Source organism: Sarcophilus harrisii, chromosome 4, assembly GCF_902635505.1.
Source record: "Sarcophilus harrisii chromosome 4, mSarHar1.11, whole genome shotgun sequence".
In the NCBI taxonomy this organism is placed as follows: Eukaryota; Metazoa; Chordata; class Mammalia; order Dasyuromorphia; family Dasyuridae; genus Sarcophilus; species Sarcophilus harrisii.
The window spans coordinates 308571601-308596504 of NC_045429.1; the positions used below are offsets into that span (position 1 = coordinate 308571601).

At 38.7% G+C, this 24904-nt stretch overlaps 1 protein-coding gene across 2 annotated transcripts; it reads right to left on the reverse strand.

The window, feature by feature from the left end:
- Positions 1–967: 967 nt before the first annotated feature.
- On the reverse strand, positions 968–24894 carry CENPX (centromere protein X). 2 transcript variants are annotated; one of them, XM_003768598.3, is made up of 5 exons: positions 24667–24894; positions 3472–3523; positions 2703–2756; positions 2091–2179; positions 968–1880 (listed from the first exon to the last, which is right to left on the reverse strand). In XM_003768598.3, exons 1-5 carry the CDS (start codon positions 24694–24696, stop codon positions 1866–1868), a joined length of 240 nt encoding a protein of 79 aa, XP_003768646.1. In that variant the 5' UTR covers positions 24697–24894; the 3' UTR covers positions 968–1865. The 2 variants fall into 2 exon arrangements, with proteins under 2 accessions (XP_003768646.1, XP_012404054.1); XM_012548600.3 differs by lacking the exon at positions 24667–24894 and adding an exon at positions 24112–24638.
- Positions 24895–24904: the final 10 nt, after the last annotated feature.

Below are 24904 nucleotides of genomic sequence, written 5' to 3' on the forward strand. Positions count from 1 at the left end.
GGGAGTATTGCCTAGAACCCAAGCTTTTTCAGCCAACTGGAAGTCTCCTGTACCAGTGAAATCGTAGGTCTGGTGCCTATCACCGGCTAGTTGCAAAGATGGTGCTTTGTAAAGTTTGGGCAAGTCATAGTCTCTCTGGGACCTGCTTATCTTCAATTATAGAAAAAAGAGTTTGGATTCAATGGCTTCTGTTCTTTCCTTGCCCACATTTGTGACTGTAGATTTTTTCTTCCACTTGGGATGAGAGCCCATTCCCTTTCACTTCTCCATTCCCTAAAACCTGAGAACTTTTACCCTCTTTGAATCTGTTTGTAGAAGAGTTTAGGGACCACAATGGTGATCCTATCAAGGACTGTTTATGTGTATGCGCTTAGAAAGCTATAAGCTGAAAGAGCCCACCTTCATTGCTCTCATGAATGTTGCCTTAATGCATGTCTGAGGACGCTAACAGGACAAGTGAACCTGGGTGTCCAGTGCCCTTTGTGGCACCCTCTCTCTGCCCATCAGTCCTGTGTGGCATCCACAAGATGTCATCAACCTCCCCCCCTCCCCCCAGCCCCTCTGCACACACCCAGGGCCACTGCTCCGACACACAATTTTCAAGAGCCTGGGGCCAGCCCACACAAACACTACTTTATCCTGCCCGACGGCGGCAGCTTCTGGAGCAGCGGCTGCAGTGAGAGTAACGTTTTCCAGGCAAGCCAGGCTCTGGGCTGCGGCTCATGCCCACATGTGTAAGGTTTCCTATTTCACAGCTTCTCTCAGCTGCCGGCGGGGAGCTGGCTTGTGAGAGCTGGGGCATTCACACACATGCTGTTTGTTATTCTGTCCTTTTTAAGAGTTTTGCTTTTGCCCTAAAAAGATGGAGAAAAAAGCAGGGAGGGAGGGGGAGAAGGGGATGGGGAGCTGAATAAGGCTTTGAAGCAACTTGACTTTGGGTGATTAATGGCAGTGAAAAGGCTAAGCCAGGGAGGGAGACAGTTTTGATTTATTGATGTTGCTTTGTGAGAACAAATTTATAGCTCAGGGAAGCAGCTTCTGAGGGGAATATCAAATGGTTAAAAGGTTACAAACTAGCTTTGATGTCAGATGGCAGCAAGAATGTTGGGAGAAGGCAAGCACCAAGCTCTGTTTGTGTATAAACTAAAGATCAGGTACCTGGCTGTGAGCTTGATGCTCAGTGGAGGTCTTGGGGAACTCATCTTGGGGCCATGGGGGGGGGGAGGGGAATAACTGGGGGGACTCTGCTGAAGTTATGGGGCTGGCACTGGAGATGAGGCAGGGGTTTGGTGACGCCTCAGTCCCATGGACATACAGCTTTTGTTTTCCAGGGAGCTAAGAATAGATGGCTGCACCAGCACCTTGATCTTTAAATGAGTAGCCCCTGGGGCAGGAAACCCAAGTCCAAGGAACTAGAGCACCTCATTTTGTTCCAACGTGACCTGGCCTGCCCCCTCTTAGTTCTTTCCTTGGTCCCAGTACCTCATCCACTATCCTTTTTTCCTCCTCCTTCACCCCGCCCCCACCATGTGCTATTTCAAGGAAGATACCATATAAGCTTCCTTATTTTCCAACCCTGGCAGAGGGGAAAAAAAGGGACCCATCCTGATGCTAAGCGATTGTGGTAGAAATTCTCAGGCAGGCAGTAGCTATAGAAATTTTCTTTTGATTTGATTCAGTCATGTCAGGAAGTAAACAGAATCTGGCCACTTAGAATTTCTTATTGAAATAAGACACAGCCAAAATGTTGGTATAAGGTTGATTCCCTGTCTTATAACGATCAAAAGCAAATAGATGACTGGAGAAGGTTTACGGGTAAGCTCAGCTTGATCCGATAATCTCCATCTTCTCCAATGCTGCTGTTTCTAAAAATCAAGAAGCTGGATGGAGAGAAGAGAAAGCTCAGTATCTTCAAGTTATCAACATCCAGACTACTAAACCATTTATCAATAATGACCATGCTCTATCCTACCTAGGGTTTGATTTATAACTGGGCCAAACTTGGTTTCAGTGTACCCTGTTTGTTCGTAGAAATTTCTTTTCACATCTCCCAGCCCCACAACTGAGAAGTAAGTTCAGTGGCTCCTTACCAGCTGTGGCAACACTTTCTCAAACTGTTCAATGTCAACTTTTTCCTGGTCTTCAGCCTGGGCTTGTCTTATTGCACGAGCTGCAGCTTCTGTTACATGAACATAGAAGAATAAAAGTGAAATTTGGATGGGGTGAAGTACACAATTCTGACTTTGGATGTGGTTTAGAAGAACCTCAACATGAGAGAGAACTGAGCCTCCCGCTTATTTTGCCCAGAATTACTTTGCTGCTTTGAGCTGTAAACTCAAAGCTGATGCACTTTCCAATTTTACTCCTTGTAAGTTGTCTTGAATTCTGTGCCAGGTGCTTGCTCTAAGTACCGCATATGCTCCTTGAAGGGAGGGAAGAGACTTTTTCATTTTGTCTTTGTATTTCCAGCAACTAGGCATTTCGTCAGCATTTCTTATGTACTCAATAAATGCTTGTTGGATTGACTGGAACTGTTATTAATCAGTTTTTGGGTCTCAGGATTTAAAGTCAATTAAAATGCAAGAAAGCATATTCCATGCAGAGATTAGTTCCTTCCAAGGAACTGGGAGAAATCCAATGTGGCTCTAACACAAATCAGAGATTAATGAGAATTTTAAAAAGTGAGTCAACTATCAAATCACCTTGGACAAAGATCTTCAGCATTTCCACCATGAGCTGCAGAGCATCTCCACTGACTGGGAAGGAAACAGAATAGAATTATTTGCATGCTCCCATCCCCATAAACCTGAAATTCAGCATGCTCGGACTGATTTAGTATCTGCCTTTATCTCTTCATGGACTGGCACCAGCTTTAAGTCTTTTCTGGCCTCATGCCTGGATAATCAATGCCATGAGTCCTTCCATCTCTTCTTCACCAAATATATAACCCTTTTTAATCTCTTTATATCCTGTTGGAGTTGAGCACATTATGCTTGCTCAATACCACTGTGGGCAAGGATCAGGTGCCTTGCTAAGTGGATTGTCAGTGTCAATGACTGACTTCAGAAGATTCTGATGCTAAAACCTGACTTCTAAGTGGAAAATCATCTTTGACTTTTATGAACTGAATTCTGTAAACAAAGAACCAAGAGAAAGCTTCCACAATAATCACAATGACACAAAAAAGAACAATATTAAAAGACACTTGATCTTGAGTTCTTACTGAACTCCAAACAATGCAGTAGTCTACCATGAGTTCAGAGTGTGAAACCTGCCTCTCTCCTCAGCAAAGGTCTCTAGAGAAGTTTGGGTTGTCAGACATGGCTTATATGTTAGCTTGTTTTAGCCTCATTGTGCTACTGAATTATCAGAGAAGGTTCTGTTGGAGGAGTTAGGAGGGCATCTTCAATAATTTAAAGGGGGAAAGAAAGCTTTGATTTAAAAAAAAAATTAAGAAAGGGAAAAAATTACCTTTGCATCTGTCATCTTTAAAGTGTAAGTACAGCAACTTGTTTACCAGCTCCTGTGGGAAAGAAAAGAGTAAGAGTTGGGAACATATGGTAACCATCAGCTACAAAAGTAAAATCTGATTCTGCCACTCTCCTGTTCTTCCCTCTCTGCTTTCCCTTCCACTTCTAGCCCCCTCTCCCCCCCAGCCATTGCTAGGAAGGGCCCTATCTACAATCCCAATACTAAAATGAGAAGCATAAATACACTTAAATATTATTATCTATCCTCCAAGTCTCTTAAGTCCTTGTCTAAGCTTGGTGGTAGTGGTGATAGATCTCCAACTTCAGGTCCAAGTATCAATTTACTGTTAGTTTGGGTATCCTATAGGAATAATAGAGAGATGAAGAACTTAAGGATATACTAGGATTTGGCAGTGTTAGAAGTTTTAGAATGAAGACCTGCCACATGTAGAGACCTAAAGTTGATATAAGATAGTTGAAAGAGAGCAAGTACAGCTAGAAGAATGAAAGGGCAAAAATCTTATGGGAAATAATGAAAAGAGTCAGAAGTCTTCAAATTATACCACAAAGCAATAATTATCTAGATGATTTGGTGTTGGTTGAAAAAAAGATCAATCAGTGAAAAAGTTTAGGGATATCTAACATAGTAGCAAACATAATAGCATAATGTTCAATAAGACCAAAGACCTGCGATTCAGAAGGAAGAATTAATTTGACAAAAAGTAGAATGTAATGTGCCACAAATTAAATTTAAACCGACATCTCTATTTAAAAAAGGTCCAAATGTATATGACTTAGTTATAATGGATGAAATAAACAAATAAGAGGAACAAGTACGTAAGCAATTGTGACTCTTGAGATCCATGAACAAAGGAATTGTTTATGAAGCAGAAGAATAAAGAGGAAGATTAAAAATGGACATTTTATTACATAAAATTAAAACTCTTTGCATAAACAAAACCAAAATTGTTAAAAGGAAAATGTAATGGGAGAAAAAAAATTGAAGCAAGTTTCTCTGACGAAGGTCTCACCCAAAACACAGTGTGCAACACAAAAGTCTTAGTGCAATTCTAAGTAATTAAAGCTTAAAATTTTGGAATATCCTGCATAGAAGGACCTGATTCAAATCTACAAGAACAAAAAACATACTCCCCATTAGATAAATGATTAAAGGATGTGAATAGGAAGTCTATCAAAAAGCATATGAAAAAATATGCAGGTCACTAATATAGAAATACAAATTAAAGCAACTTTATCCTCATCCATCAGTTTGGCAAAAATTTTGATTTTATTAAACTAAAAGCTTTTCTACAAACAATGCAGCCAAGATTAGAAGGAAATCAGAAAGCTGGGAAACAATCTTTTCAGCAAATGTCTCTGATAAAAACCTCATTTCTCAAATATGTAGAAAACTGAGTCAAATTTATAAGAACATAAGCCATTCCCCAATTGATAAATAATCAAAGGATATAAACAGGCAGTTTTCAGATGAAGAAACTAAATCTGTCTTTAGGCATATGAAGAAATAAATACTCTAAATCATTTTAAATTAGAGAAATGCAAATTAAAACAACTTTGAGATACCACTTCACACCTATCAGATTGGCTGATGACAAAAAAGTAAAGTAATAAATGTTGGAGAGGATGTGGGAAAATTGGAACACTAATGGAGTTTTGAAATGATCCAACAATCTGGAGAACAATTTGGAACTATGCCCAAAGGACAGCCAAACTGTGCATACTTTTTGATCCAGTAATAAATACCACTATTAGGTCTGTATCCCAAAGAGATCATAAAAAATGGGGAATGGAACTACATGTACAAAAACATAGCAGCCCTTTTTTGTGATGGCAAACTATTGGAAATTGAGGGAAGGCTATCAGTTGGGGAGTGGCTGAAACAAGCTATGGTATTATGAATGTCATGGAATACTATTTTGCAATCAGAAATGTTGAATAAACAGATGATTTTAGAAAAACCTGGAAAGCCTTGTATAAACCCATGCAAATGAGTAGAATCAGGAAAGCTGTGATGATCAACTGAATTACTCAGCTCTTCTCAAGAACATAGTAATCTAAGACAAGTACAAAGGACTTGCTTGAAGGAAAACATTATCCAGATAAAGATGAAGAACTCTAAATGCAAATTGAAGCATAATTTTTTCACTTTATTTCTTATTTGTTTTTCTTTTGATCAGTTTCTTTCACAACTGTAACTAATATAGAAATGTTTTACATAATTGCACATGTATAAAATATATCAGACTGTCTATCATCATAAAAGAGAAAGGAAGGGAGAGAAATCTGGAACTCAAAATCTTATAAAAATAAATGCTAAAAATTTTCTTGCATTTTTAAAGAGATAAGGAAGGAGAATGACAAATACTAATATACTGCTGACGGAGCTGGGAGTTGGTCAAGCCATTATGGAAAGCAATTTGGAACTATACCCAACAATTCACTAAACTTTGACCCAGCAATATTATTAGGCAAATACCACTACCCAAAGATATCTTGTCCAAAAAAGAATTAATAATGGATCATTTCTATTTGCCCAGATATGAAAGGGAAATTGCTGAATCTCCTGCTGACAAGGATGTATAGAAATCCCCTAATAGTAAAATCAAAGGCCAAAGACAATATTTCTAAATAGATAATTGAAAGAATCAGTACACATTTTTCACATAGATGTGAAATTATTAAAATGGTCTGATAAATATACTGCTCTAATCATATTTTTCTAACCAAAGCTTTATCTCAAGCCACTCACTTTTGCCTAGCCAAGTAAACCTTGCTCTAGTCATGTCTTTTCTCCTGCTACTTGTGTACATTTCTCCTCTTCATTAGGCTATATGATACTTGAAAATGTGGTCAACCATGCATTCCCCTTGCAGTTCACCTTAACACATTCAAATAAATGTTTGTTAAATGAATTGAAGAACAGTTGTAAATTTTAACATCCCATAAGCACCCTTGTGGAATTCCATCAAATAAAAAGTAATTAAGTAGGTCGGAGGTAGCTAAGTTGATTTTTATCCCTTCTGGAATAGATGTAATAGTTACTATGAGCAGAAACATACCTCTTCATCAGTAGGATGGATAACTAAGACCATGGGAACCCCGCCCCCCCACTCCAAAAATAAGTGTGTTCTTAGCACCACCTGCTGGTTACTTCTGGAAATGAGATTTTACCTAAGTGCTTGATTGTAACAGCATTCAGAAAGCAGAGCTAGAGATGGCAGAGAGAAGCCAGGGCATTGCCCGAATTCTCTCCAGCTTCTCTCAGAATTGACTCTAGGTCAAGCCTCTGAATGAATTTTGGAGTGACAGAACCCACCAACATTGGGAAGGTAATAATTTCCCAGCTTAAGATATCTTGAAAGGACTTCTGGAAAGGTCTATCTGAATTAGGCAAGGATAAAAAGAGCCCAGTCAGGTGTGGTGCAGAGAGGCAAGGCAAAGTGGGAGAATCTAGCAGGTTCTTAGCCAAAGTATAGCTAACAATAGGTGACAGAGAAGATAAGAACACAAATCTCAGAAGAGGATAGCAATGGCAAAATGCCCATGTGTGCAGCCTCAAAGAGATGTGAACTGCTATCAAACCAAAAAGGTTCTCTTGGAAGAGCTCAAAAAGGATTTTAAAAGAGAGACAAAAGAAAAAATGGGGAAAAGAAATTAAATCCATGCAGGAGAATTATGAAAGTTTTGGAGGAAAAAGTCAATATCTTGGAAAAGAAAGCACAGAAAATGACGAAAACAACTCTTTAAAAAAACAAATTTGGTAAAATGAAAAAAAAAAATCCAGTGAACAAAACAACTTCTTCAAAAGTACAATTGGCCAAATGCAAAAGGAAGTAAAAAGGCTAACAATTCCTTAAAAATTAGAATTGAACAAATGTAAGTGAATGACTCAGTAAGATTATAACAGTATTCATATAGTGCTTTTTTAAGGTTTGCAAAACATTTTAAAGCTAGTATCTTATTTGATCCTCACAACAATCCCTATTATCTCCATTTCACAGGTAAAGAAGCTGAGACAAAGCTTTAAGAGAGTTGCCCAGTAGTAATAAGTGTCTTGAAGCTGAACTCGGGTCATCCTTACTCCAGGTTCAAAGCTCTACCCAATTTCATGTATTATAAGTCACAATCATTCTATTCATTGGTTTTGTTCAACTTATTTAAGGGAAAATGTACTTTAGGAGGTCACTTTTAAATTTGACAATACCTTGGTAACGAAAGTTACAATAGAGGACTGAGTGAATATCAATGTCCATGCCAGGGTTTTTAGCCTACGCTGCGCTAAACAGTGGAAATCACAACACAGTGATTCAATATAAGTACAAAAGACTCATGAAATAAAATATCCATAAACAGATAAAAAAATAATGAACTCAGAATGCAGATCAAAGCTTTTTATTCTATTTTATCCTTTCATATGTGTGTTTTTTAATGTTTCTTCTTTTGCAACTGTGACTAATATGGAAATATGTTTGATATGATAACACATGTAGAAATATATCAAACTGCCTGTCATCTTCAGGAGGGGAGGGAGAAAATCTTATAAAAGTTAATGCTAAAAATTTTCATAAGTAACTGGGAAGAAAAACAAAAAAAAATTAAAAAACCCCAGAAACCTGGGGTTTTTAATTAAGAATTAATTTAATTAATTAATAAATCAATTATATATTATATAAATTATTATATTATATAATTAATTATAATAAATAATTAATAAATTAATTTAAATAAAATTAATTTAATTAAGAATTAATACAAAGATACAAAGAAAGGGAAAAGACAGTTTCCTGCTTTCAAAGAACTCGTGCCCTAAAGGAGAAGACAACATACAAAATGTCTCTGTAAACAAGTGATACATAGGATAAACTGGAATTAAATAATGGAGGCAAAATACTAACATTAAGAGGGCAAGGAAATGGGTTCTTTTAGACAATGGGATTTCAGCTGGGATTTTTAGGAATTAAAGAGGTAGAAATGAGGTACGAGTCTATAGACCCCTTCTCAACATGTTTTAAGTATGAATTAAAAGACCAAACAAAATTAATTATGTGCTATTTAATTATTGAAATATTTTTTAAAACAAGTTTATGGACCTCCAGATTAAGAAATGCTCATTTAAAGGCTAAAAGACTTTAATAAGAAGAACCTACAGGATTTGTTTTGTTTATGCCTAAGAGGGTTTTCTTTTGTTTTTTCCCAATGGGGGAGGCAGGGAGGTAAAGAAAATATGTGCTTGTTAATTGAAAAAGAAAAAACAAAGACTAAGAGAGCTCAGGAAAAATATAACAGGAAGGGGAAAAAAAGGTATCACAAGGCCCCAGGAGAGGCACCAGGCCAAGGGGTAGTAGCAGTAAAGGAAAGAGAAGAGGGACCTGGTTTTTGTCGAACTGATTCATAAAACTGTTGACAGACAGGCCATAGGTGTCTATTTATGGTCTAGCTTCCAACAGCCAAGCCTCTTTCTATTTCTACTTCTCAACATTACCCAAGCAATGCCTCTAGCCTTTTCATCCACCAGAGAGCAGAACTGAGAGAGCCTGCCTAGAAATCAATAATAATATATGACAGATTTTTAAAAATCAAGTCCCTTTTCCCTCTGTTTATCCAAAAGATCTGCATGTTAAGTTAGCAATTCCTTCAGTTCCCTATCCCAAAACTTCATCTTGATTTCCCCAAGATTATGTTAGTGGAGTGTAAGCTCAACATATGCCTATCATAAAAACCCTAAGGAATGCCAGCTCCTTCCTACTTTTCCTTTGATCCTAGACCCTTTTCATTCTTTCTGATTTTTCTACCCATAGCCCTGCATAGCATTTTGTACTGGAGAGGGTTTTAGTGGTAGGTGACTAAAAATAGCCTTTAAAAAGGTGTGAAGGGTTTTCTGTACTGGAAATATAAGAGGTTTGTATTAATAATTATATTAGATTATATCACAACACATTTTATTATAGATATATTAAGAGAGGGTAATGGCATTAGAACTTCACCTTAGTCACGGCTCCCCTAGGAATCGTGTGTTGATTCTGCAGCAGAAAGAAAGTAGCATTTATATGTTCTTTAAAAGCTTTATTCTCTTTATCTTTTGCTATTAGTAAAATTGTTTTTTAAAAAGGATGTAAAAATTCACCTGAGCTTATTTCATTTTAAACCCTGAATGGATTTAAATTCTAAGTATAGGACTTTATATTTTATTCTGAAATAACAGAATAGAGTTTACTGATTAAAGTAGTGACATGGTTAGTCACTCAACAAGTATTAATTAAGCATTTATCTTGTTCTATGCACCGTGCCAAGTAGTAAGGATACAAAGAAAAGCAAAAGTCAGTTACTACTATTAAGGAATTCAAAATTTAAGCAAACAGATATGTCCAAATAAGCTATACTCAAGAAAAAAAGGAAAGGAAAAAGGAAATTATTTCAGGCATTGAGAATAGAGAAAATTCCTTGAATGAGAAACAGAGTATATTCTCTCTATATAGAATAAGGTATAAGAAAACTGGAAAGGTAGGAAGAGCTGGATTATGAAGAATGTTCACATAAACACCATATTTTAGAAAAATGATTTAGCCAGCCATGTGGTGGGTAGAACAGTGAGGGGAGAAACTTGACGCAAAGAGATGAATCAAGAGGCTAGTGCTTATAGTCCAGGTGAGAAGCAATGAGGTCCTTAAAGTGGTGAGTAGAAAGAGGGGGACAAATGCAAGAGTTACTGTGAAGGTAGAAATGACAAGATCTGACAACTAATTGGTTATTTGGAGGAAGAATAGAATTTAGGATGACACCAAGGTTAAAAATCTGGATACCTGAAAGGATCATGGCATCTTTGAAAGAAATAGAGATGTCTGAGCCTGGAATACCAGGCAGAAGGTTGCTGCTCCCACAGTCACTTAGCCTGGCAATTGAGTGACCAAAACCCAGGGCTCCCAGGCCTTTGCCAAAATTAGATTTCTAAAGGGGGAAAACAATAGAAATAGGATAAATAGCTTACGCTAAATGGTGGGAAATTTCACCAAAATTAGGACTTCATGAAAAACAGAAATGGAGCAAACAACTCAAGTCATCTGTGGAGATTGTTCACAATATAATTTATTTCACATTTCCAGTAATTATGGCAATAAGAAAGGTTGTGCAGAGGTCCAGATCCTTGCTTTTTTTACTCATCCCTATCAAATATATGAATAGGATATCAGATGAAACAGTGATGAATAAAACCAAATGCATAAGTAAGTGAAACTTGGAGAAGCAATACACACCAGGGAATGCAAACCCTAGTCTGAAGTTTGTAAGCACTAGAATACAGATCAAAATATGTACAAATGTAAGAAAATACTGAAGAAAATGAAGGGGAAAAAAGTTAAGAAAAACTCAAATGGTAAAATGTAAATCCAGAAAAATAATTCCACAACAAGAACAAGCAAAGCCTCAGAAGAAAAAAAATAACTTGATCACAGGGACTAGAAAGACTAGGGGGAAAAAAAAATGCATGAAGTGAAGCAAAATACAACAAAATTAGATTTCTAAAGGGAAAAAAATGGAAGAAGGATAAATAGCTTACTCTAAGTGCTGGGAAATTTAACCAAAATTAGGACTTCATGAGAAATAGAATGAAACCACTCAATGACTCCCTGAGGCAGGGGTCCTCAAACTTTTTAAATAGGGGGCCAGTTCACTGTCCCTCAGACTGTTGGAGGGCCGGACTATAGTAAAAACAAAAACTTTATTTTGTGGGCCTTTAAAGAAACTTCATAGCCTTAGGTGAGTGGCATAATAGTCCTCAGTTGCCACATCTGGCCCGCAGGCCATAGTTTGAGGATCCCTGCAGCCTGAGGCAACAAGAAATGTTAGAACAGAGTCAAAAGACTGGGGAAGAAATGGAATAATATAAGCTATTCATTATTTTAACAACACTTGACCTATAAACAGATCAGGGAAATCATTAGATTACCTAAAAAATTTACCAAATAAAAAAACCTGGATGGCTTAGTTTAAGAAACTATTAAAGAAAATTGACCTAATTTATCAGAACAATAGAAAAAAAAAAAAAAGTAAACGTAGAAAGAATCTACCAGTTACCCCCTGAAAGAAATCCCAAAATGAAAACTCCCAGGAACATCTTGGCCAAAATCAAGATCTTGAAGTCAAAGGAAAAATAATTCAAGCAGCCAGAAGTAATTCCATGATTATGGAACCACATTTAGGATCTATGCTGGGAATGGATATGATATTCTAAAAAGGAAAAGCTTACAATTAGGAATAATATACCATGAAAAACTACAGAGCTGAATAGAAATTTTGAAATGCCCAGAAAGTTAAACTTAACTGTGCAACCTGAATTAAATATATAATGATAAAGTGCTCACATTAAAAAAAAAAAAAAATGAGAAACAAGTCTCTTCAAAAGTTCACTGTATTTACTTAAGGGAATTTAAATGAACAGAAGGTTTGGGTTAACAAGAAAAAGGAATACATTAATGAAGAAATGAGGAAGAAAGTGAAGGAACTTTTATTTCAAATGATTGAAGTGTTCAAAAAAGAATATACAGGGACTGCTATGTGGCTCCTGAAGTCAAATCCCACCTCAGATGCTTGACATTTACTAGAAAAAAGGAAAATGGCATATGGGGATATGGGGAAAAGAGAGATACTAATGCCCTGTTTGAAGAGTTATGAACTGGTCTAACCATTATGGAGAACAATTTGGAACAACATCCAAATGGCTAAAAACTATGCATACTATACAAGGTCTGTAATCCAAAGAGATCAAAGAAAATGGAAAAAGACTTAAATTACAAATATATTTATAACAGCCTTTTTGTGTGCATGGTGGCAAAAAACTGGAAATCGAGGAGATGTCCATCAATTGGGGAATGACTGAACAAATTGTAATAATTATTGTGATGGAATACTACAGTGTTATAAGAAATAATGAGCAGCTTTTGTGATGGCAAGGAATTGGAAACTGAGTGGATGCCCATCGACTGGGAAATGGCTGAATAAGTTCTGCTATTTGAATGTAATGGAAAACTACTTTTTTGTAAGAAATGATGAGCAGGCTGATTTCAGAAAAGCCTGGAAAGACTTATGTGAACTGATGCTAAGTGAACAGAATCAGAAGAACAGAATACATAGTGATAGCAATATTATAACTATGAGCAACTATGAAAGGATCCAGATAATGACCCAAGACAATTCCAAAGGACCCAAAATGAAAACTGCTACCCACTTTCAAAAAAAAAAAAAAAAATTGATGAACTCTGAGTGCAGATTAAACATTATTTTCACTTAGAAAAAAATTACCATCTGAGAAGTCTATATTTTATCCTAGAAACAAAAGGTAAAGAACAGAGGTATGGTATGATCAAACTTGTTCTTGAGATTTAGTTTGACACTATAATGAGATAAAAGCCTCAGTATAGTAGCTATATAGAAGACAACTGCAAGAGATATGATTAAATATATCAGTACCCAAATTAACAAAAACCATATGATCGTCTCAATAGATGCAGAAAAAGCATTTGATAAAATCCAACATCCATTCCTATTAAAAAGTATAGGAATAAATGGACTTTTCCTTAAAATAATCAGTAGCATCTATGTAAAACCATCAGTAAGCATCATATGTAATGGGGATAAACAGGAACCATTACCAACAAGATCAGGAGTGAAATAAGATTGCCCACAATCACCATTACTATTCAATATTGTATTAGAAATGCTAGCTTCGGCAATAAGAGTTGAGAAAGAGATTAAAGGAATTAGAATAGGTAATGAGGAAACCAAATTATCACTCTCTGCAGATACTTAGAGAACCCCAGAGATTCTACTAAAAAGCTATTAGAAATAATCCACACTTTTAGCAAAGTTTCAGGATACAAAATAAACCCACATAAGTCATTAGCATTCTTATCTATCACTAACAAACTCTAACAGAGTTACAAGGAGAAATTTCATTTAAAGTAACTGTCGAAAGTATAAAATATTTGGGAATCTGTCTACCACGGGAAAATCAGGAACTATATGAGCAAAACTACAAAACGCTTTCCACACAAATAAAGTCAGATCTAACCAATTGGAAAAATATTAAGTACTCTTGGATAGGGTGAGCAAATATAATAAAGATGACAGTACTACCTAAACTAATCTATTTATTTTCGCTATACCAATCAGACTCCCAAAAAACTTTTTTAATGACCTAGAAAAAATAACAAAATTCATGTGGAAGAACAAAGGGTCAAGACTTTCAAGGGAACGAATGAAAAAAAAAAAAAAACTCAAATGAAGGTGGCCTAGCTGTACCAGATCTAAAACTATATTATAAAGCAGCGGTTACCAAAACCATTTGGTACTGGCTTAAGAAATAGACTAATTGATCTGTGGAATAGGTTAGGTTCAAAGGACAAAATAGTCAATAACTTTAATTATCTAGTGTTTGACAAACCCAAAGACCCCAGCTTTTGGGATAAAGATTCACTGTTTGACAAAAACTGCTGGGAAAATTGGAAATTAGTATGGCAGAAACTAGGCATTGACCCACACTTAACACCATACACCAAGATAAGGTCAAAATGGGTTCATGATCTAAGCATAAAGAATGAGATTATATATAAATTAGAAGAACATAGGATAGTTTACCTCTCAGACCTGTGAAGGAGGAAGGAATTTGTGACCAAAGAAGAACTAGAGATCATTACTGATCACAAAATAGAAAATTTTGATTATATCAAACTGAAAAGCTTTTGTACAAACAAAATTAATGCAGACAAGATTAGGAGGGAAACAATAAAGTGGGAAAACATTTTTACAGTCAAAGGTTCTGACAAAGACCTCATTTCCAAAATATTTAGAGACTTGACTCTAATTTATAAGAAATCAAGCAATTCTCAAAGGATATGAACAGACAATTTTTAGATGAAAAAATTGAAACTTTCTAGTCATATGAAAAGGTGCTCTAAATCACTATTGATCAGAGAAATGCAAATTAAGACAACTCTGAGATACCTCTAGACACCTCTCAGATTGGCTAGGGTGATAGGAAAAGATAATGGTGAATGTTGGAGGGTATGTGGGAAAACTGGGACAGTGATACATTCTTGGTGGAGTTGTGAACTGATCCAGCCATTCTGGAGAGCGATTTGGAATTATGCTCAAAAAATTATCAAACTGTGCATATCCTTTCATCTAGCAGTGTTACTATTGGGCTTATATCCCAAAGAAATCTTAAATAAGGAAAAGGGACCTGTAAGTGCAAAAATGTTTGTGGCAGCCCTTTTTGTGGTGGCTAGAAACTTTTTAAATTCGCGTCCATCAACTGGAGAATGGCTGAATAAATTGTGGTATATGAATATTATGGAATATTATTGTTCTGGAAGAAATGACCAACAGGATGATTTCAGAAAGGCCTGGAGAGACTTATATGAACTGATGCTGAGTGAAAAGAGGAGGACCAAGAGATCATTATATACTTCAACAACAATACCGTATGATGATCAATTCTGATGTATGTGACTCTCTTCAACAATGAGATGAACCAAATCAGTTCCATTTGTTCAAAAATGAATAGAACCAGCTACACCCAGCAAAAGAACTCTGGGAAATGAGTGTGAACCACTACATAGCATTTCCAATCCCTCTGTTTTTGTCCGCTTGCAGTTTTGATTTCCTTCATAGGTTAATTGTACATTATTTCAAAGTCCGATTCTTCTTGCCCAACAAAATAACTGTATGGATATGTATATATATACTGTATTTAATATATACTTTAACATTAAAAAAAGAGATGTCATTCAATTTGGGTGGGAACCTGGATAACTAGAAATATAAGATAATAAATTGGGAGTTTGGAAGCCTTGTAGATTAAACAAACAGATGAGGAAACTGAGGTCCAGGCAGGTTAATTGGTTTGTCCAAAGTTACATTGGTAGTGTCAGAGGTAGGATTTGAACCCAGATTTTTCTCTGAAGCCAATGGTCTTTCCACTATATCACACTAATGTAGCTTCTCTAACTCACCCACCCATCACCATGCCCCAAGAAAAAGGCATTGTTTTGAGAGGGAAAAAAGAATGAATGGACTGAAGTTTGAGTTGATGCACTGAGGTCCCAAGTATGTCAGGCTAAATAGTAATTGGGCTATACTCTATTAATTGGATAATTATGATTGGATTTATCCATGACTGGATAAAGAATGTTCCCTGCCCACTCTCTGTGCAAATCCTGATATGTTGTATAAGAAATGATGATTTGGGTGGGTGGAGGCAGAGAGAGACAGGAAGAGGAGCTGGGAGAGATTGAGCCTGGGTTCCATACTCCTAGCTGCTGGTCATGTGGCTGCTGATCTAGCTATCTTCTTGACTCAGCTACACACATTGCTATTGCCCATTCTCTTCCACCTCTGATCTTTCTTCACTGAGAATAAAGACTGATGATTTTCCCCTAACCTGAATTCCTGACTCCGGCTGATTTTAAAATACGCGATCTTCACATTTGGCGCCCAACGGTGGGAACCAAGGACTGAAGAAGTCTCTGGTGACCAGGAACTTGGGTGAGTGTTGTTAATAGACAAACAGGGAACTTATTTTCTTAAAAACTTAACTACTAATCTTTCTTTTTGGCTAAAATGCGACAAATGCTAGCTAAAGACTCTCCATCCCTGCCTCCAACCCCTTCAACCCCACTCAAGAGTGGTGCTATAGAAAGCATGCTTAAGCTGATAGAAGGACAAGGGCTACTTATAACATGGGAACAGGTAGCTAGACTTGTGGATACATTAAATTGCATCTCCCCTTGGTTTGTAGAGGAGGAGCAGATCTCTCGAGATAACTGGTCCCTGGTTGGACAATAGATGTCCGCGTATTACAGTGAAAACGGTCCTCATTCAATTTCTATCGAGGCATTCTATTTATACAATATAATTCAGTTAGCACTAAGAAACCCTATCCCTAGAAGAAAGAAAAAACCCACTGCTCCTGCTCAGAGTAGCCAAATAGGGAAGCAGGATATTAAGGAGGAAGACAATGAAGAGATTAATGACCATATCCCCACAGGGCATGGAGACTTAAGTGAGCAAGGGTGTGGTGACTTTCCACCTCAGGAGCAAGTGATTGACTCTCCTCCATCAACTCCACCCTCTGGGATGGGGGGGAGGAGGGACAATGGGGGGGGGGGACAGTGACAGCACCAACACCTCCCCCCCAGCATCCAATTATGAGTAGATTGCAACAGGGCTTAATGAAGGCCAAAGAAAAGGGCATAGATGTGAGGGAGCTACAACCCTATATCTTTCCTGTAATTTCCCAGTTTAATTCCTCCGGTCAAGAAAGTCGAAGATATGCTCCTTTTAACATAGAAATTGTCAAAGACCTGAAAAAGGCTTGCATTCTTTATGGGGCTACATCAGCTTATGTTAAGATGCTATTACAGAATTTGGCTTTTGAAATCTTGACTCCTAACGACTGGAAATCTATAGCAAGGGTATGCCTAGAACCTGGACAAAATTACATGTAGCTTTCTGAATATAGTGAGCTCTGTAGGATACAAGCCCAACAAAATAGTCAAAATGTAGTTCATTCTGCAATCACCTATGACCTACTAACAGGTACAGGTCCCTATGCAGATGTCACAGTACAAATTAATTATTCAGTAGCAGCATATGAGCAAATTGCTGCTAATGCTATCAAAGCGTGGGCTTCGATTCACAATAAAAATGACAAAGGTGAGGCCTTCACAAAAATAACACAAGGGCCAAATGAACCCTTTGCTGACTTTGTGGGACGTTTGCAGACTGCTATCACAAGAACTAATGGGGAAAATTCATCAACAGATGTTTTAATAAGGCAACTTGCTAAGGAAAATGCTAATGAGGTGTACAGAAGAATTATACTAGGATTGTGCAAGGATGCTCCTTTAGAGGAGTTCATAAGACCCTGTGCCATAGTGGGCACAAATGCCTTTTATAGCCCGACTATGATGCAGACTTCCCAAGATCCAAACATGGGTAGACAGGGTCCCTTCTGGCAAGGGACTTCTAGAGAGACACGTTAATGCTTTCAGTGTGGTAAAGTAGGGCATCTGAAAGCTCAATGTTGATATAGAGGCAGAGTGAGAAAACAGGATGGGAGAACAAGACCCAGTACCCCATGTCCAAAATGCAACAGAGGCTTCCATTGGGCCTCAGAATGTAGACAGGTTCAGGGAAACAGGATGAAGGGCCCAGCCCCAGGGCCCCAGGCAAAACACTTGGGCATGATGGAGCCAATGGTGCACCCAGAAGCTCTAGACGTCCAATACCTAATATGATCAATCAGCCAGGAAACCATATGATGGGAGAAAGGGATTACAAACAATCAGCCAGGAGGCAACCTGATGGGGAGAAAGGGATTACAATTAGGGAGAATAGAGTTGTATGCAGCTGAGACAACTGAGATACCCCTGAGAGGTGAATCTGTTCCTCCAGCCTATGGATCCCTGCCTCCAGGCTTGACCAGTTTACTCCTGAGAGTACGCATAAAACAGTGTCCATCCACACCTGATGTGGGAAACTGGGAATGTGTAGATAATATCCCAGTCACCAATACAGGCAGACAATGTGACTTATCACCAGGAGAAATAGTAGCACTAGGTTTACTCACAGAATCCTAATAAGCAACCTGGTGATAGTCACCCAGATTCTGATTCCAGATCACAAAATCCAGCAATATATTGGACAGCAGATGTAACAACTGACCAACCTATACTCACGATCTATATAAATGGCCTTCCATTGGAAGGATTGGTAGACACTGGTGCAGATCAGACAGTCATTAGAGGTGCCAATTGGCCCAGTCACTGGCCAAAGATTAAAGCAGACACCTCACGGTCTGGCGAGGAGGACTCAATAGCAGCTGAAGTTAGTGCTGCCCCTATGAGATGGACTTTGAAGGCAAAACAGGAGTTTTACTCCTTTTATAGTTGAAAAAATCCCCATCAATCTGTGGGGAAGACATTTTACAGCAATTAGGGTTAAAAATGAGTACTTTGGTTTTTTAAGCAGGGCTGCTGTTGAAGGCCTGCCAACACTTTCACCTGTTCCTATCCAATGGAAAACTGATACATCAGTGTGGATAGAACAGTGGCCCTTAAGTAACGATAAAATTCAGGCTTTATTAGATATAGTAGAGGAGCAGCTTGATCAAGGACACTTAAAACCTTCTCTAAGTCCTTGGAATTCCCCAGTGTTGTGAAAAAGAAATCTGGAAAATGGAGGATGTTAACAGATTTAAGAGAGGTGAATGAACAGATGGAAACTATGGGAACTCTTCAGCCTGGACTTCCATCTCCTACTCAATTGCCTAGAGAATGGCCTCTTGGGTCATAGATATTAAGGATTGTTTCTATTCTATCCCTCTGGATAAGGAGGATATGAAAAGATTTGCCTTTTCAGTGCCCAGCGTTAACTTAGCTGAGCCTTATAAAAGATATGAATGGACAGTTTTGCCCCAGGGAATGAAAAACAGCCCTACTATGTGTCAAATGTATGTTGCTGCTGCTCTTGCTCCAGTAAGAAAAGCATTCCCAAAAGTTATGCTATTACATTACATGGATGATATATTGGGATGTACACCTGAGGAACAAATGTTAGAAGCATGTCTACAAAAGACCATAGAAACACTAAGGAATTACAAATTATACATAGCACCAGAAAAAATTCAAAGACATGCTCCTTTTCAATATTTAGGATATGAAGTATACCCTAAGGTGCTTACAATTCAAAAAACTGTCCTTAAGAACAGAGAAGCTAAACACATTGAATGATTTTCAGAAATTGATAGGGGATATCCAATGGATGCGACCAGTGTTAGGTTTGACTACCTATCAGTTACAACCATTATATGACATTTTAAGAGGAGACTGCTTTAAATTCACCACGCCAGCTTACAAAAGAAGCTCAAGAGGCTTTGAGAGAAGTTGAACTGGCTTTATCCAATGTGGTTGAAAGTGTCACTCAAAAACCCTTGGAAATAACAGTTTTTGCTACGAAAGAGGCACCCATAGCAGTCCTTCATCAAGGAGACAGTGAGATAGAGTGGGTGAACCTCCCCAGCACAAAGCCTTACTCCCTACCCAGTGCTTGTGGCTAGAATTTTATTAAAGGCCACTAAGCGAGCAGTACAATTATCTGGGACAAGACCTGACAAGATATACACCTTTTATACCAATACACAAATTAATGTGGTTGAGACTCATCCCAGAGTGGCAAATTTTATTAGCATGGCTCCAAATTTTATACATGGTCTCCATTAAAGATAACAGACTATTACATAATTCGATGGATTCTGAAGAAAAGTTTCTAAAGTTCCTCTTAAAGGACCAACTATCTTCATGGATGCATCCAAACATAATATTTGATGTTGTGTACTCTCATGATCTAACTATAAAGAGAATAGTCAGAACTCCTTTCAGTCACTCAGCAGAATGAATTGTACTAATCATTCTAGCTCTTACTTATTATCCAGGAGACATAAATATAATATCTGATTCGCCTTATTCAGTAGGTGTGGTACAAAGAATTGCACAGCCCAAATAAAATTTGCAGCTCTATATATATCAGCTCTTTAAGAAACTTCAAGAGCAAGTGAGAAAGCATCCAGGTAAGATCTATATATACATGTCTACTCCTCAGTGGATTTCAGGTCCCATTTTGATGGCAATTCAAAGGCAGATAGCCTTTTAACTATGTTGGTCAACACCCTTTATTCCAAGAAGCCCAGGCATCTCATTCTAAATATCATCAGGCTGCTTGAGCTTTACGTTTACAATTTGGAATAACAAGAGAGGAAGCCAGGAGCATAGTAAAAGCCTGTATGGCTTGCCTTCCTTTCCATGCTCCTACACTGCCTCCAGGAAAGAACCCTTGTGGTTTGAGACCCAATGAAATCTGGCAAATGGATGTGACCCTTTATAAATCTTTTGGTCGTCTATCTTTTATCCATTTGTGTAGACACCTTTTCGGGATTCACTTTGCAATACCAGAGCAAAAGACAAGCCCAGTGGTCACTGAATTCCTCACACAAGCATTTGCATTATGGTGTGCCACAAGCAATAAAACAGACAATGGTCCTGTTTATACTTTGAAACATTTTGTACACTTTTGTGCACAGTATAAGATTTCACACCATGGGGATACTTTTAATCCTCAAGGACAGGCAATAGTGAGAGGAGAAACAGAGAGTAAGATGCTCCTCAAAACAAAAGAAAGGGGAGCCACAGGTAACCCTAGAGAACTTCAAATCTAACCCTTTATACTATTAACTTCTTGATTTTTGAAAAGATGCACTGGCTCCAGCAGACAGGTTTTATAACCCACCAGAAGGTCAGTCAGCCAGTGCGAGCAGCTCCAATTATCTTTAGATAATCGCCAGGTGATGGAGAGACCCAGAAAGTGGTGAATGGAAAGGACCAGATAGGCTAACCGCTTTGGGGAGAGGGTTTGCTTGTACCCTACAGGTGGAGAAGGAATCAGATGGTGCCAACGAGCCATATTCACCTTGTCCATCGCAGAGAGACAGAGTAGACCCTTGAAACAAAGGAGAAGACCCAAGAAATATTGGGTGGTTCTGTTGCTGATTGTGCTCACCATTGAAAGAGTGTGGCAGTTATGGCGTTTGACTCATGGACATCAAAGATTGTTGACGTCAAACCCTAGGAATCATTGGATTCTTTGAGACATGATAAGATTGTTGTAGGATTGAAAACCGCAGGAATCATTGGATTCTCTGAGACATAGGACTTGAAAACCTCAGGAATCATTGACTTCTCTGAGACATAGGACTTTGAAAACTCTCAGGAATCATTGGCTTCTGAGAAATGATAATAAGACTGTTACAGGACTAAAATCTGCTGGAATCATTGGATTCCTAACACATAAAAAGACTTTTGAGGACTTCAAAAACTCAGGGGACTTGATTCTGACATGAAGCAATGGACAATAGATTGGTTTTGGACTATTCTTGGCTGCTGAAGAAGGTGTATGTGTGACTTGTTGTTTACATACCCTCCTTCTAGGACTTCTGGTGATCTTTCCAACACCATGTTGATTTATATTGTTTGCTGTTCCGCTACTTGCGTATACAATTCATGTTTGTTACACCATATTGAACCTGCACTGACTGTGGGGAGAGTCATCCCTAATAGTCTCTCCGTTATTGCTATGTGCTTGTGTAATACCTCCCATGCTGATGGGTTTGTGCATAATAAGACCCTTCAGCCCAGAAACCCACTAGCAACCCCCACTTTCCTTTGGTGCTTTTCATCTCCCTTCCTGAGATGTCAGGGAGGGTGTGATCATCTCCTTTTAGTGCTTTCACTGCCTTTCCTGAGAAGTCAGAGAGGCTGTGATCACCTCCCCTTGGAGGCTTTGACCTCCCTGAGGAGTCAGGGATGGCATGACCACCTGTGTCCTAAAATAAAAGAAAGCGGGAGATGTAATGGGCTGAGGTTTGAGTTGATGCACTGAGGTCCCAAGTACGTGAGGCTAAATAGTAATTGGGCTATACTCTATTAATATACATGATTGGATAAAGAATGGTCCCTGCCTACCTCCGCAAGTCTTGATATGTTGTATAGGAAATGACGATTTGGGTGGGTGGAGGCAGAAGAGACAGGAAGAGAAGCTGGAGAGATTGAGCCTGGTTCCATACTCCTAGCTGCTGGTCATGTGGCTGCTGGTCTAGCTAGCTTCTTGACTCAGCTACATACATTGCTATTGCCCATTCTCTTCCACCTCTGATCTTTCTTCACTGAGAATAAAGACTGATGATTTTCCCCTAACCTGAATTCCTGACTCCGGCTGATTTTAAAATACGCGATCTTCACAGAATTCCATTTTGCAAATGTTGATTTTGAAATCCCTACGGTACATCAGTTTGTGGGTGTCAGGTACAAGTGTACAATTTGAGAGAGATAAGAGATGGGTATATATGAAATGTTAGGAGTGATAGGAACAAATAAGATCACTCAGAGACAGTGTGAGAGAGAAGAAACAAGGCCCAAAGAAGCCTGGGACAGGGAGAAAAATACCTTCATGCTTAGGCATTCATAAAATGGATGATGAGCCAATAGAAGAAAAAGTTTAGCCAGAGAAAATGAAGGAAAATCCAGAGAATGGTGTTCTATATATCTATGGAGACATCAAATAGATATTGAAATGATATCATCAATAAAACTTGCTACCTAATTGGTTGGGAGTGGGGGAGATGGAAAAGGAACGAGTGTAAGATGACTCTGAGCTTGTGAATCTGGAAAACTATAATGATGTACAACAAAAATGGGGGAGAATATGAGGGAGATAAGGAATTCTGTTGACTTACAGGGTTTGATATGCCTATAAGGTATTCAAAGAAGCTATATATAATAGGCAGATTGCGATTGGAGTGCAGGCTCAAGTTTAGGGGTAGATATAATAGATTTGGGTAGCATATGTAAAGAATTAATAGCTTAATTTATGAGCCCTAGTGAAAACTGTAAAAATAAGGATGAAAAAAAGAGGGCTCATGAAAGAGATCTGAGAAGGAGAGGATAGATGATGATCCAGGTAAAAGACTGAGGAGTGGTAATAGGTAGAAAGATAAGTAGGAGTGAATATTGTCATGGTAGCCAAGGATATCAGACAAGAAAGCCTATTCATTTGTCAGTTTAGACATAAATGAAATTACTTAGCAGTTATGACTGAGTGGTGGGGTCTGAAATAGTGCTGTAAGGGATTGAGAAATGAGGAAATGGAAGAGTCAGCATTAGCCTGCATCACTTCTGAATGTGACTAACACCACATTAAAATGTAATTGAAAAAAGTTTAAAATAAAAATATAAAAAAACACAGATAAAGTTGGGTTAAATCAATATATGGCCCTTATTTATTGTTTAGATACCCCAGTTTCTCCTTTCCCAACAGTCCTAAATATTTGGGGTTTTCCTTCACCTCCTTCATGCCCTATCTGGTACTATAAATTCTCATATATCTTCTTTGAGGTTATGTGTGCTTTCTTATTTCCCAACATTCATTTTCTATTGTTTTGTGGTCACTGGTTTTTTTTTTAAATTTTTTACATTGTTGTGTATATTCACACAAATTTATAAATGTATATATATTTATTTAAGCTCCGCTTATTTTACTTTGTATCAGTTCAGATAAGTGCATTTTCTGCAATTTTCATTTTCTGTAGAAGTGTTTGATTCTATGAAAATTCATTGTTTCTTTAAAAACATTAGTAATATTCCATTGTCCTGAGACAATTCCAAATTTGTTTAACTAGTCTCCAACTGATAGATATCTATCTAGTCTGTTTGCAGTTCTTTGCTACTACAAAAGTTCTAGTATAAATATTATGGGGCATATAAATCCTTTCTTTTTTAATCTCCTTTGCAAGCCCAATCAATCCATAACCATGTATTAAGCATTAACAGAGAGGGACAGCTAGGCGGCTCAGTGGTCAGGACCTGCCTCAGACAATTCCTAGTGATGGTGTAGAAGACCGGCTGGATCCTAACCCTAGGTCAGGGACTAGCTTATGAAAATCACTAACGTAAACATTTCAGAAAACCACCAGAATAGGTAGGTTTAGATTTACTGAGACTACGGAAGGAACACTTACCCTGTACATTGCTTCTTGAATCCACCCGGGTAACCAAGTTTCTGTTTTGACTAATTCTGGGTTTTTTTTTTTTTTGTACAAACCGATTCTAAACAGCATAACCAACGGAAGGAAGCCACCAAAAACACGCGGGACAGGGCTGGCTCCCTTGGCAGGTGAGACTTAGCCAGGCCCTGCAGGGAGCCAGGGTCCGGAGGAGAGGCGGGGGAGCATCCCAGGCCTGCGGAACAGCCGGTGGAAACGGCTCCGAGTCGGGAGATGGCGTGTCCGGGGCGAGGACGCGAGAGCCGGCCCCTGGGGCTGGGCAGAGAGCTCGCAGGGGCGTCAGGGCTCGGAAGCCCCAGGGAAAGGCTCGGAAGCCCCAGGGAAGGGCTCGGAAGCCGGAGGGGTTTGCATTGGATGTGCAGGTGACAGGACAGTGTTAATCAGGGCAGCCCACAGCGGGGTGGGGCGCGTCCCCGCGGCCTTCCTCGCTCCAGGCGGCCTCCGTCCCGTTTTTGCTCCGCAGTCTCTGGGGAACACTTGCAGCCTCCCGGGACGCAGACAAGCGCTTACCTTCCGAAAGCTGGGGCCCTCTTCCTCCATCCTGTCGGCTTAGAGCTCAGGGGTCCCGCCCCAGGCATTGCGCTAGCCAATGAGAAAGGGCGGCGGGAAGCCGCAAGCGGCGCAGCGGGCCGCTGCTCTTAGCCCCTATTCCAAGCCGCCGTCGAAGCCGGCGCACGCGTGTTCTCGCCTCTTTCACCCGCCGACCGCGGGTCTCCCCAGCAAGACCCCGTGAGGGTTCCTGGAACTT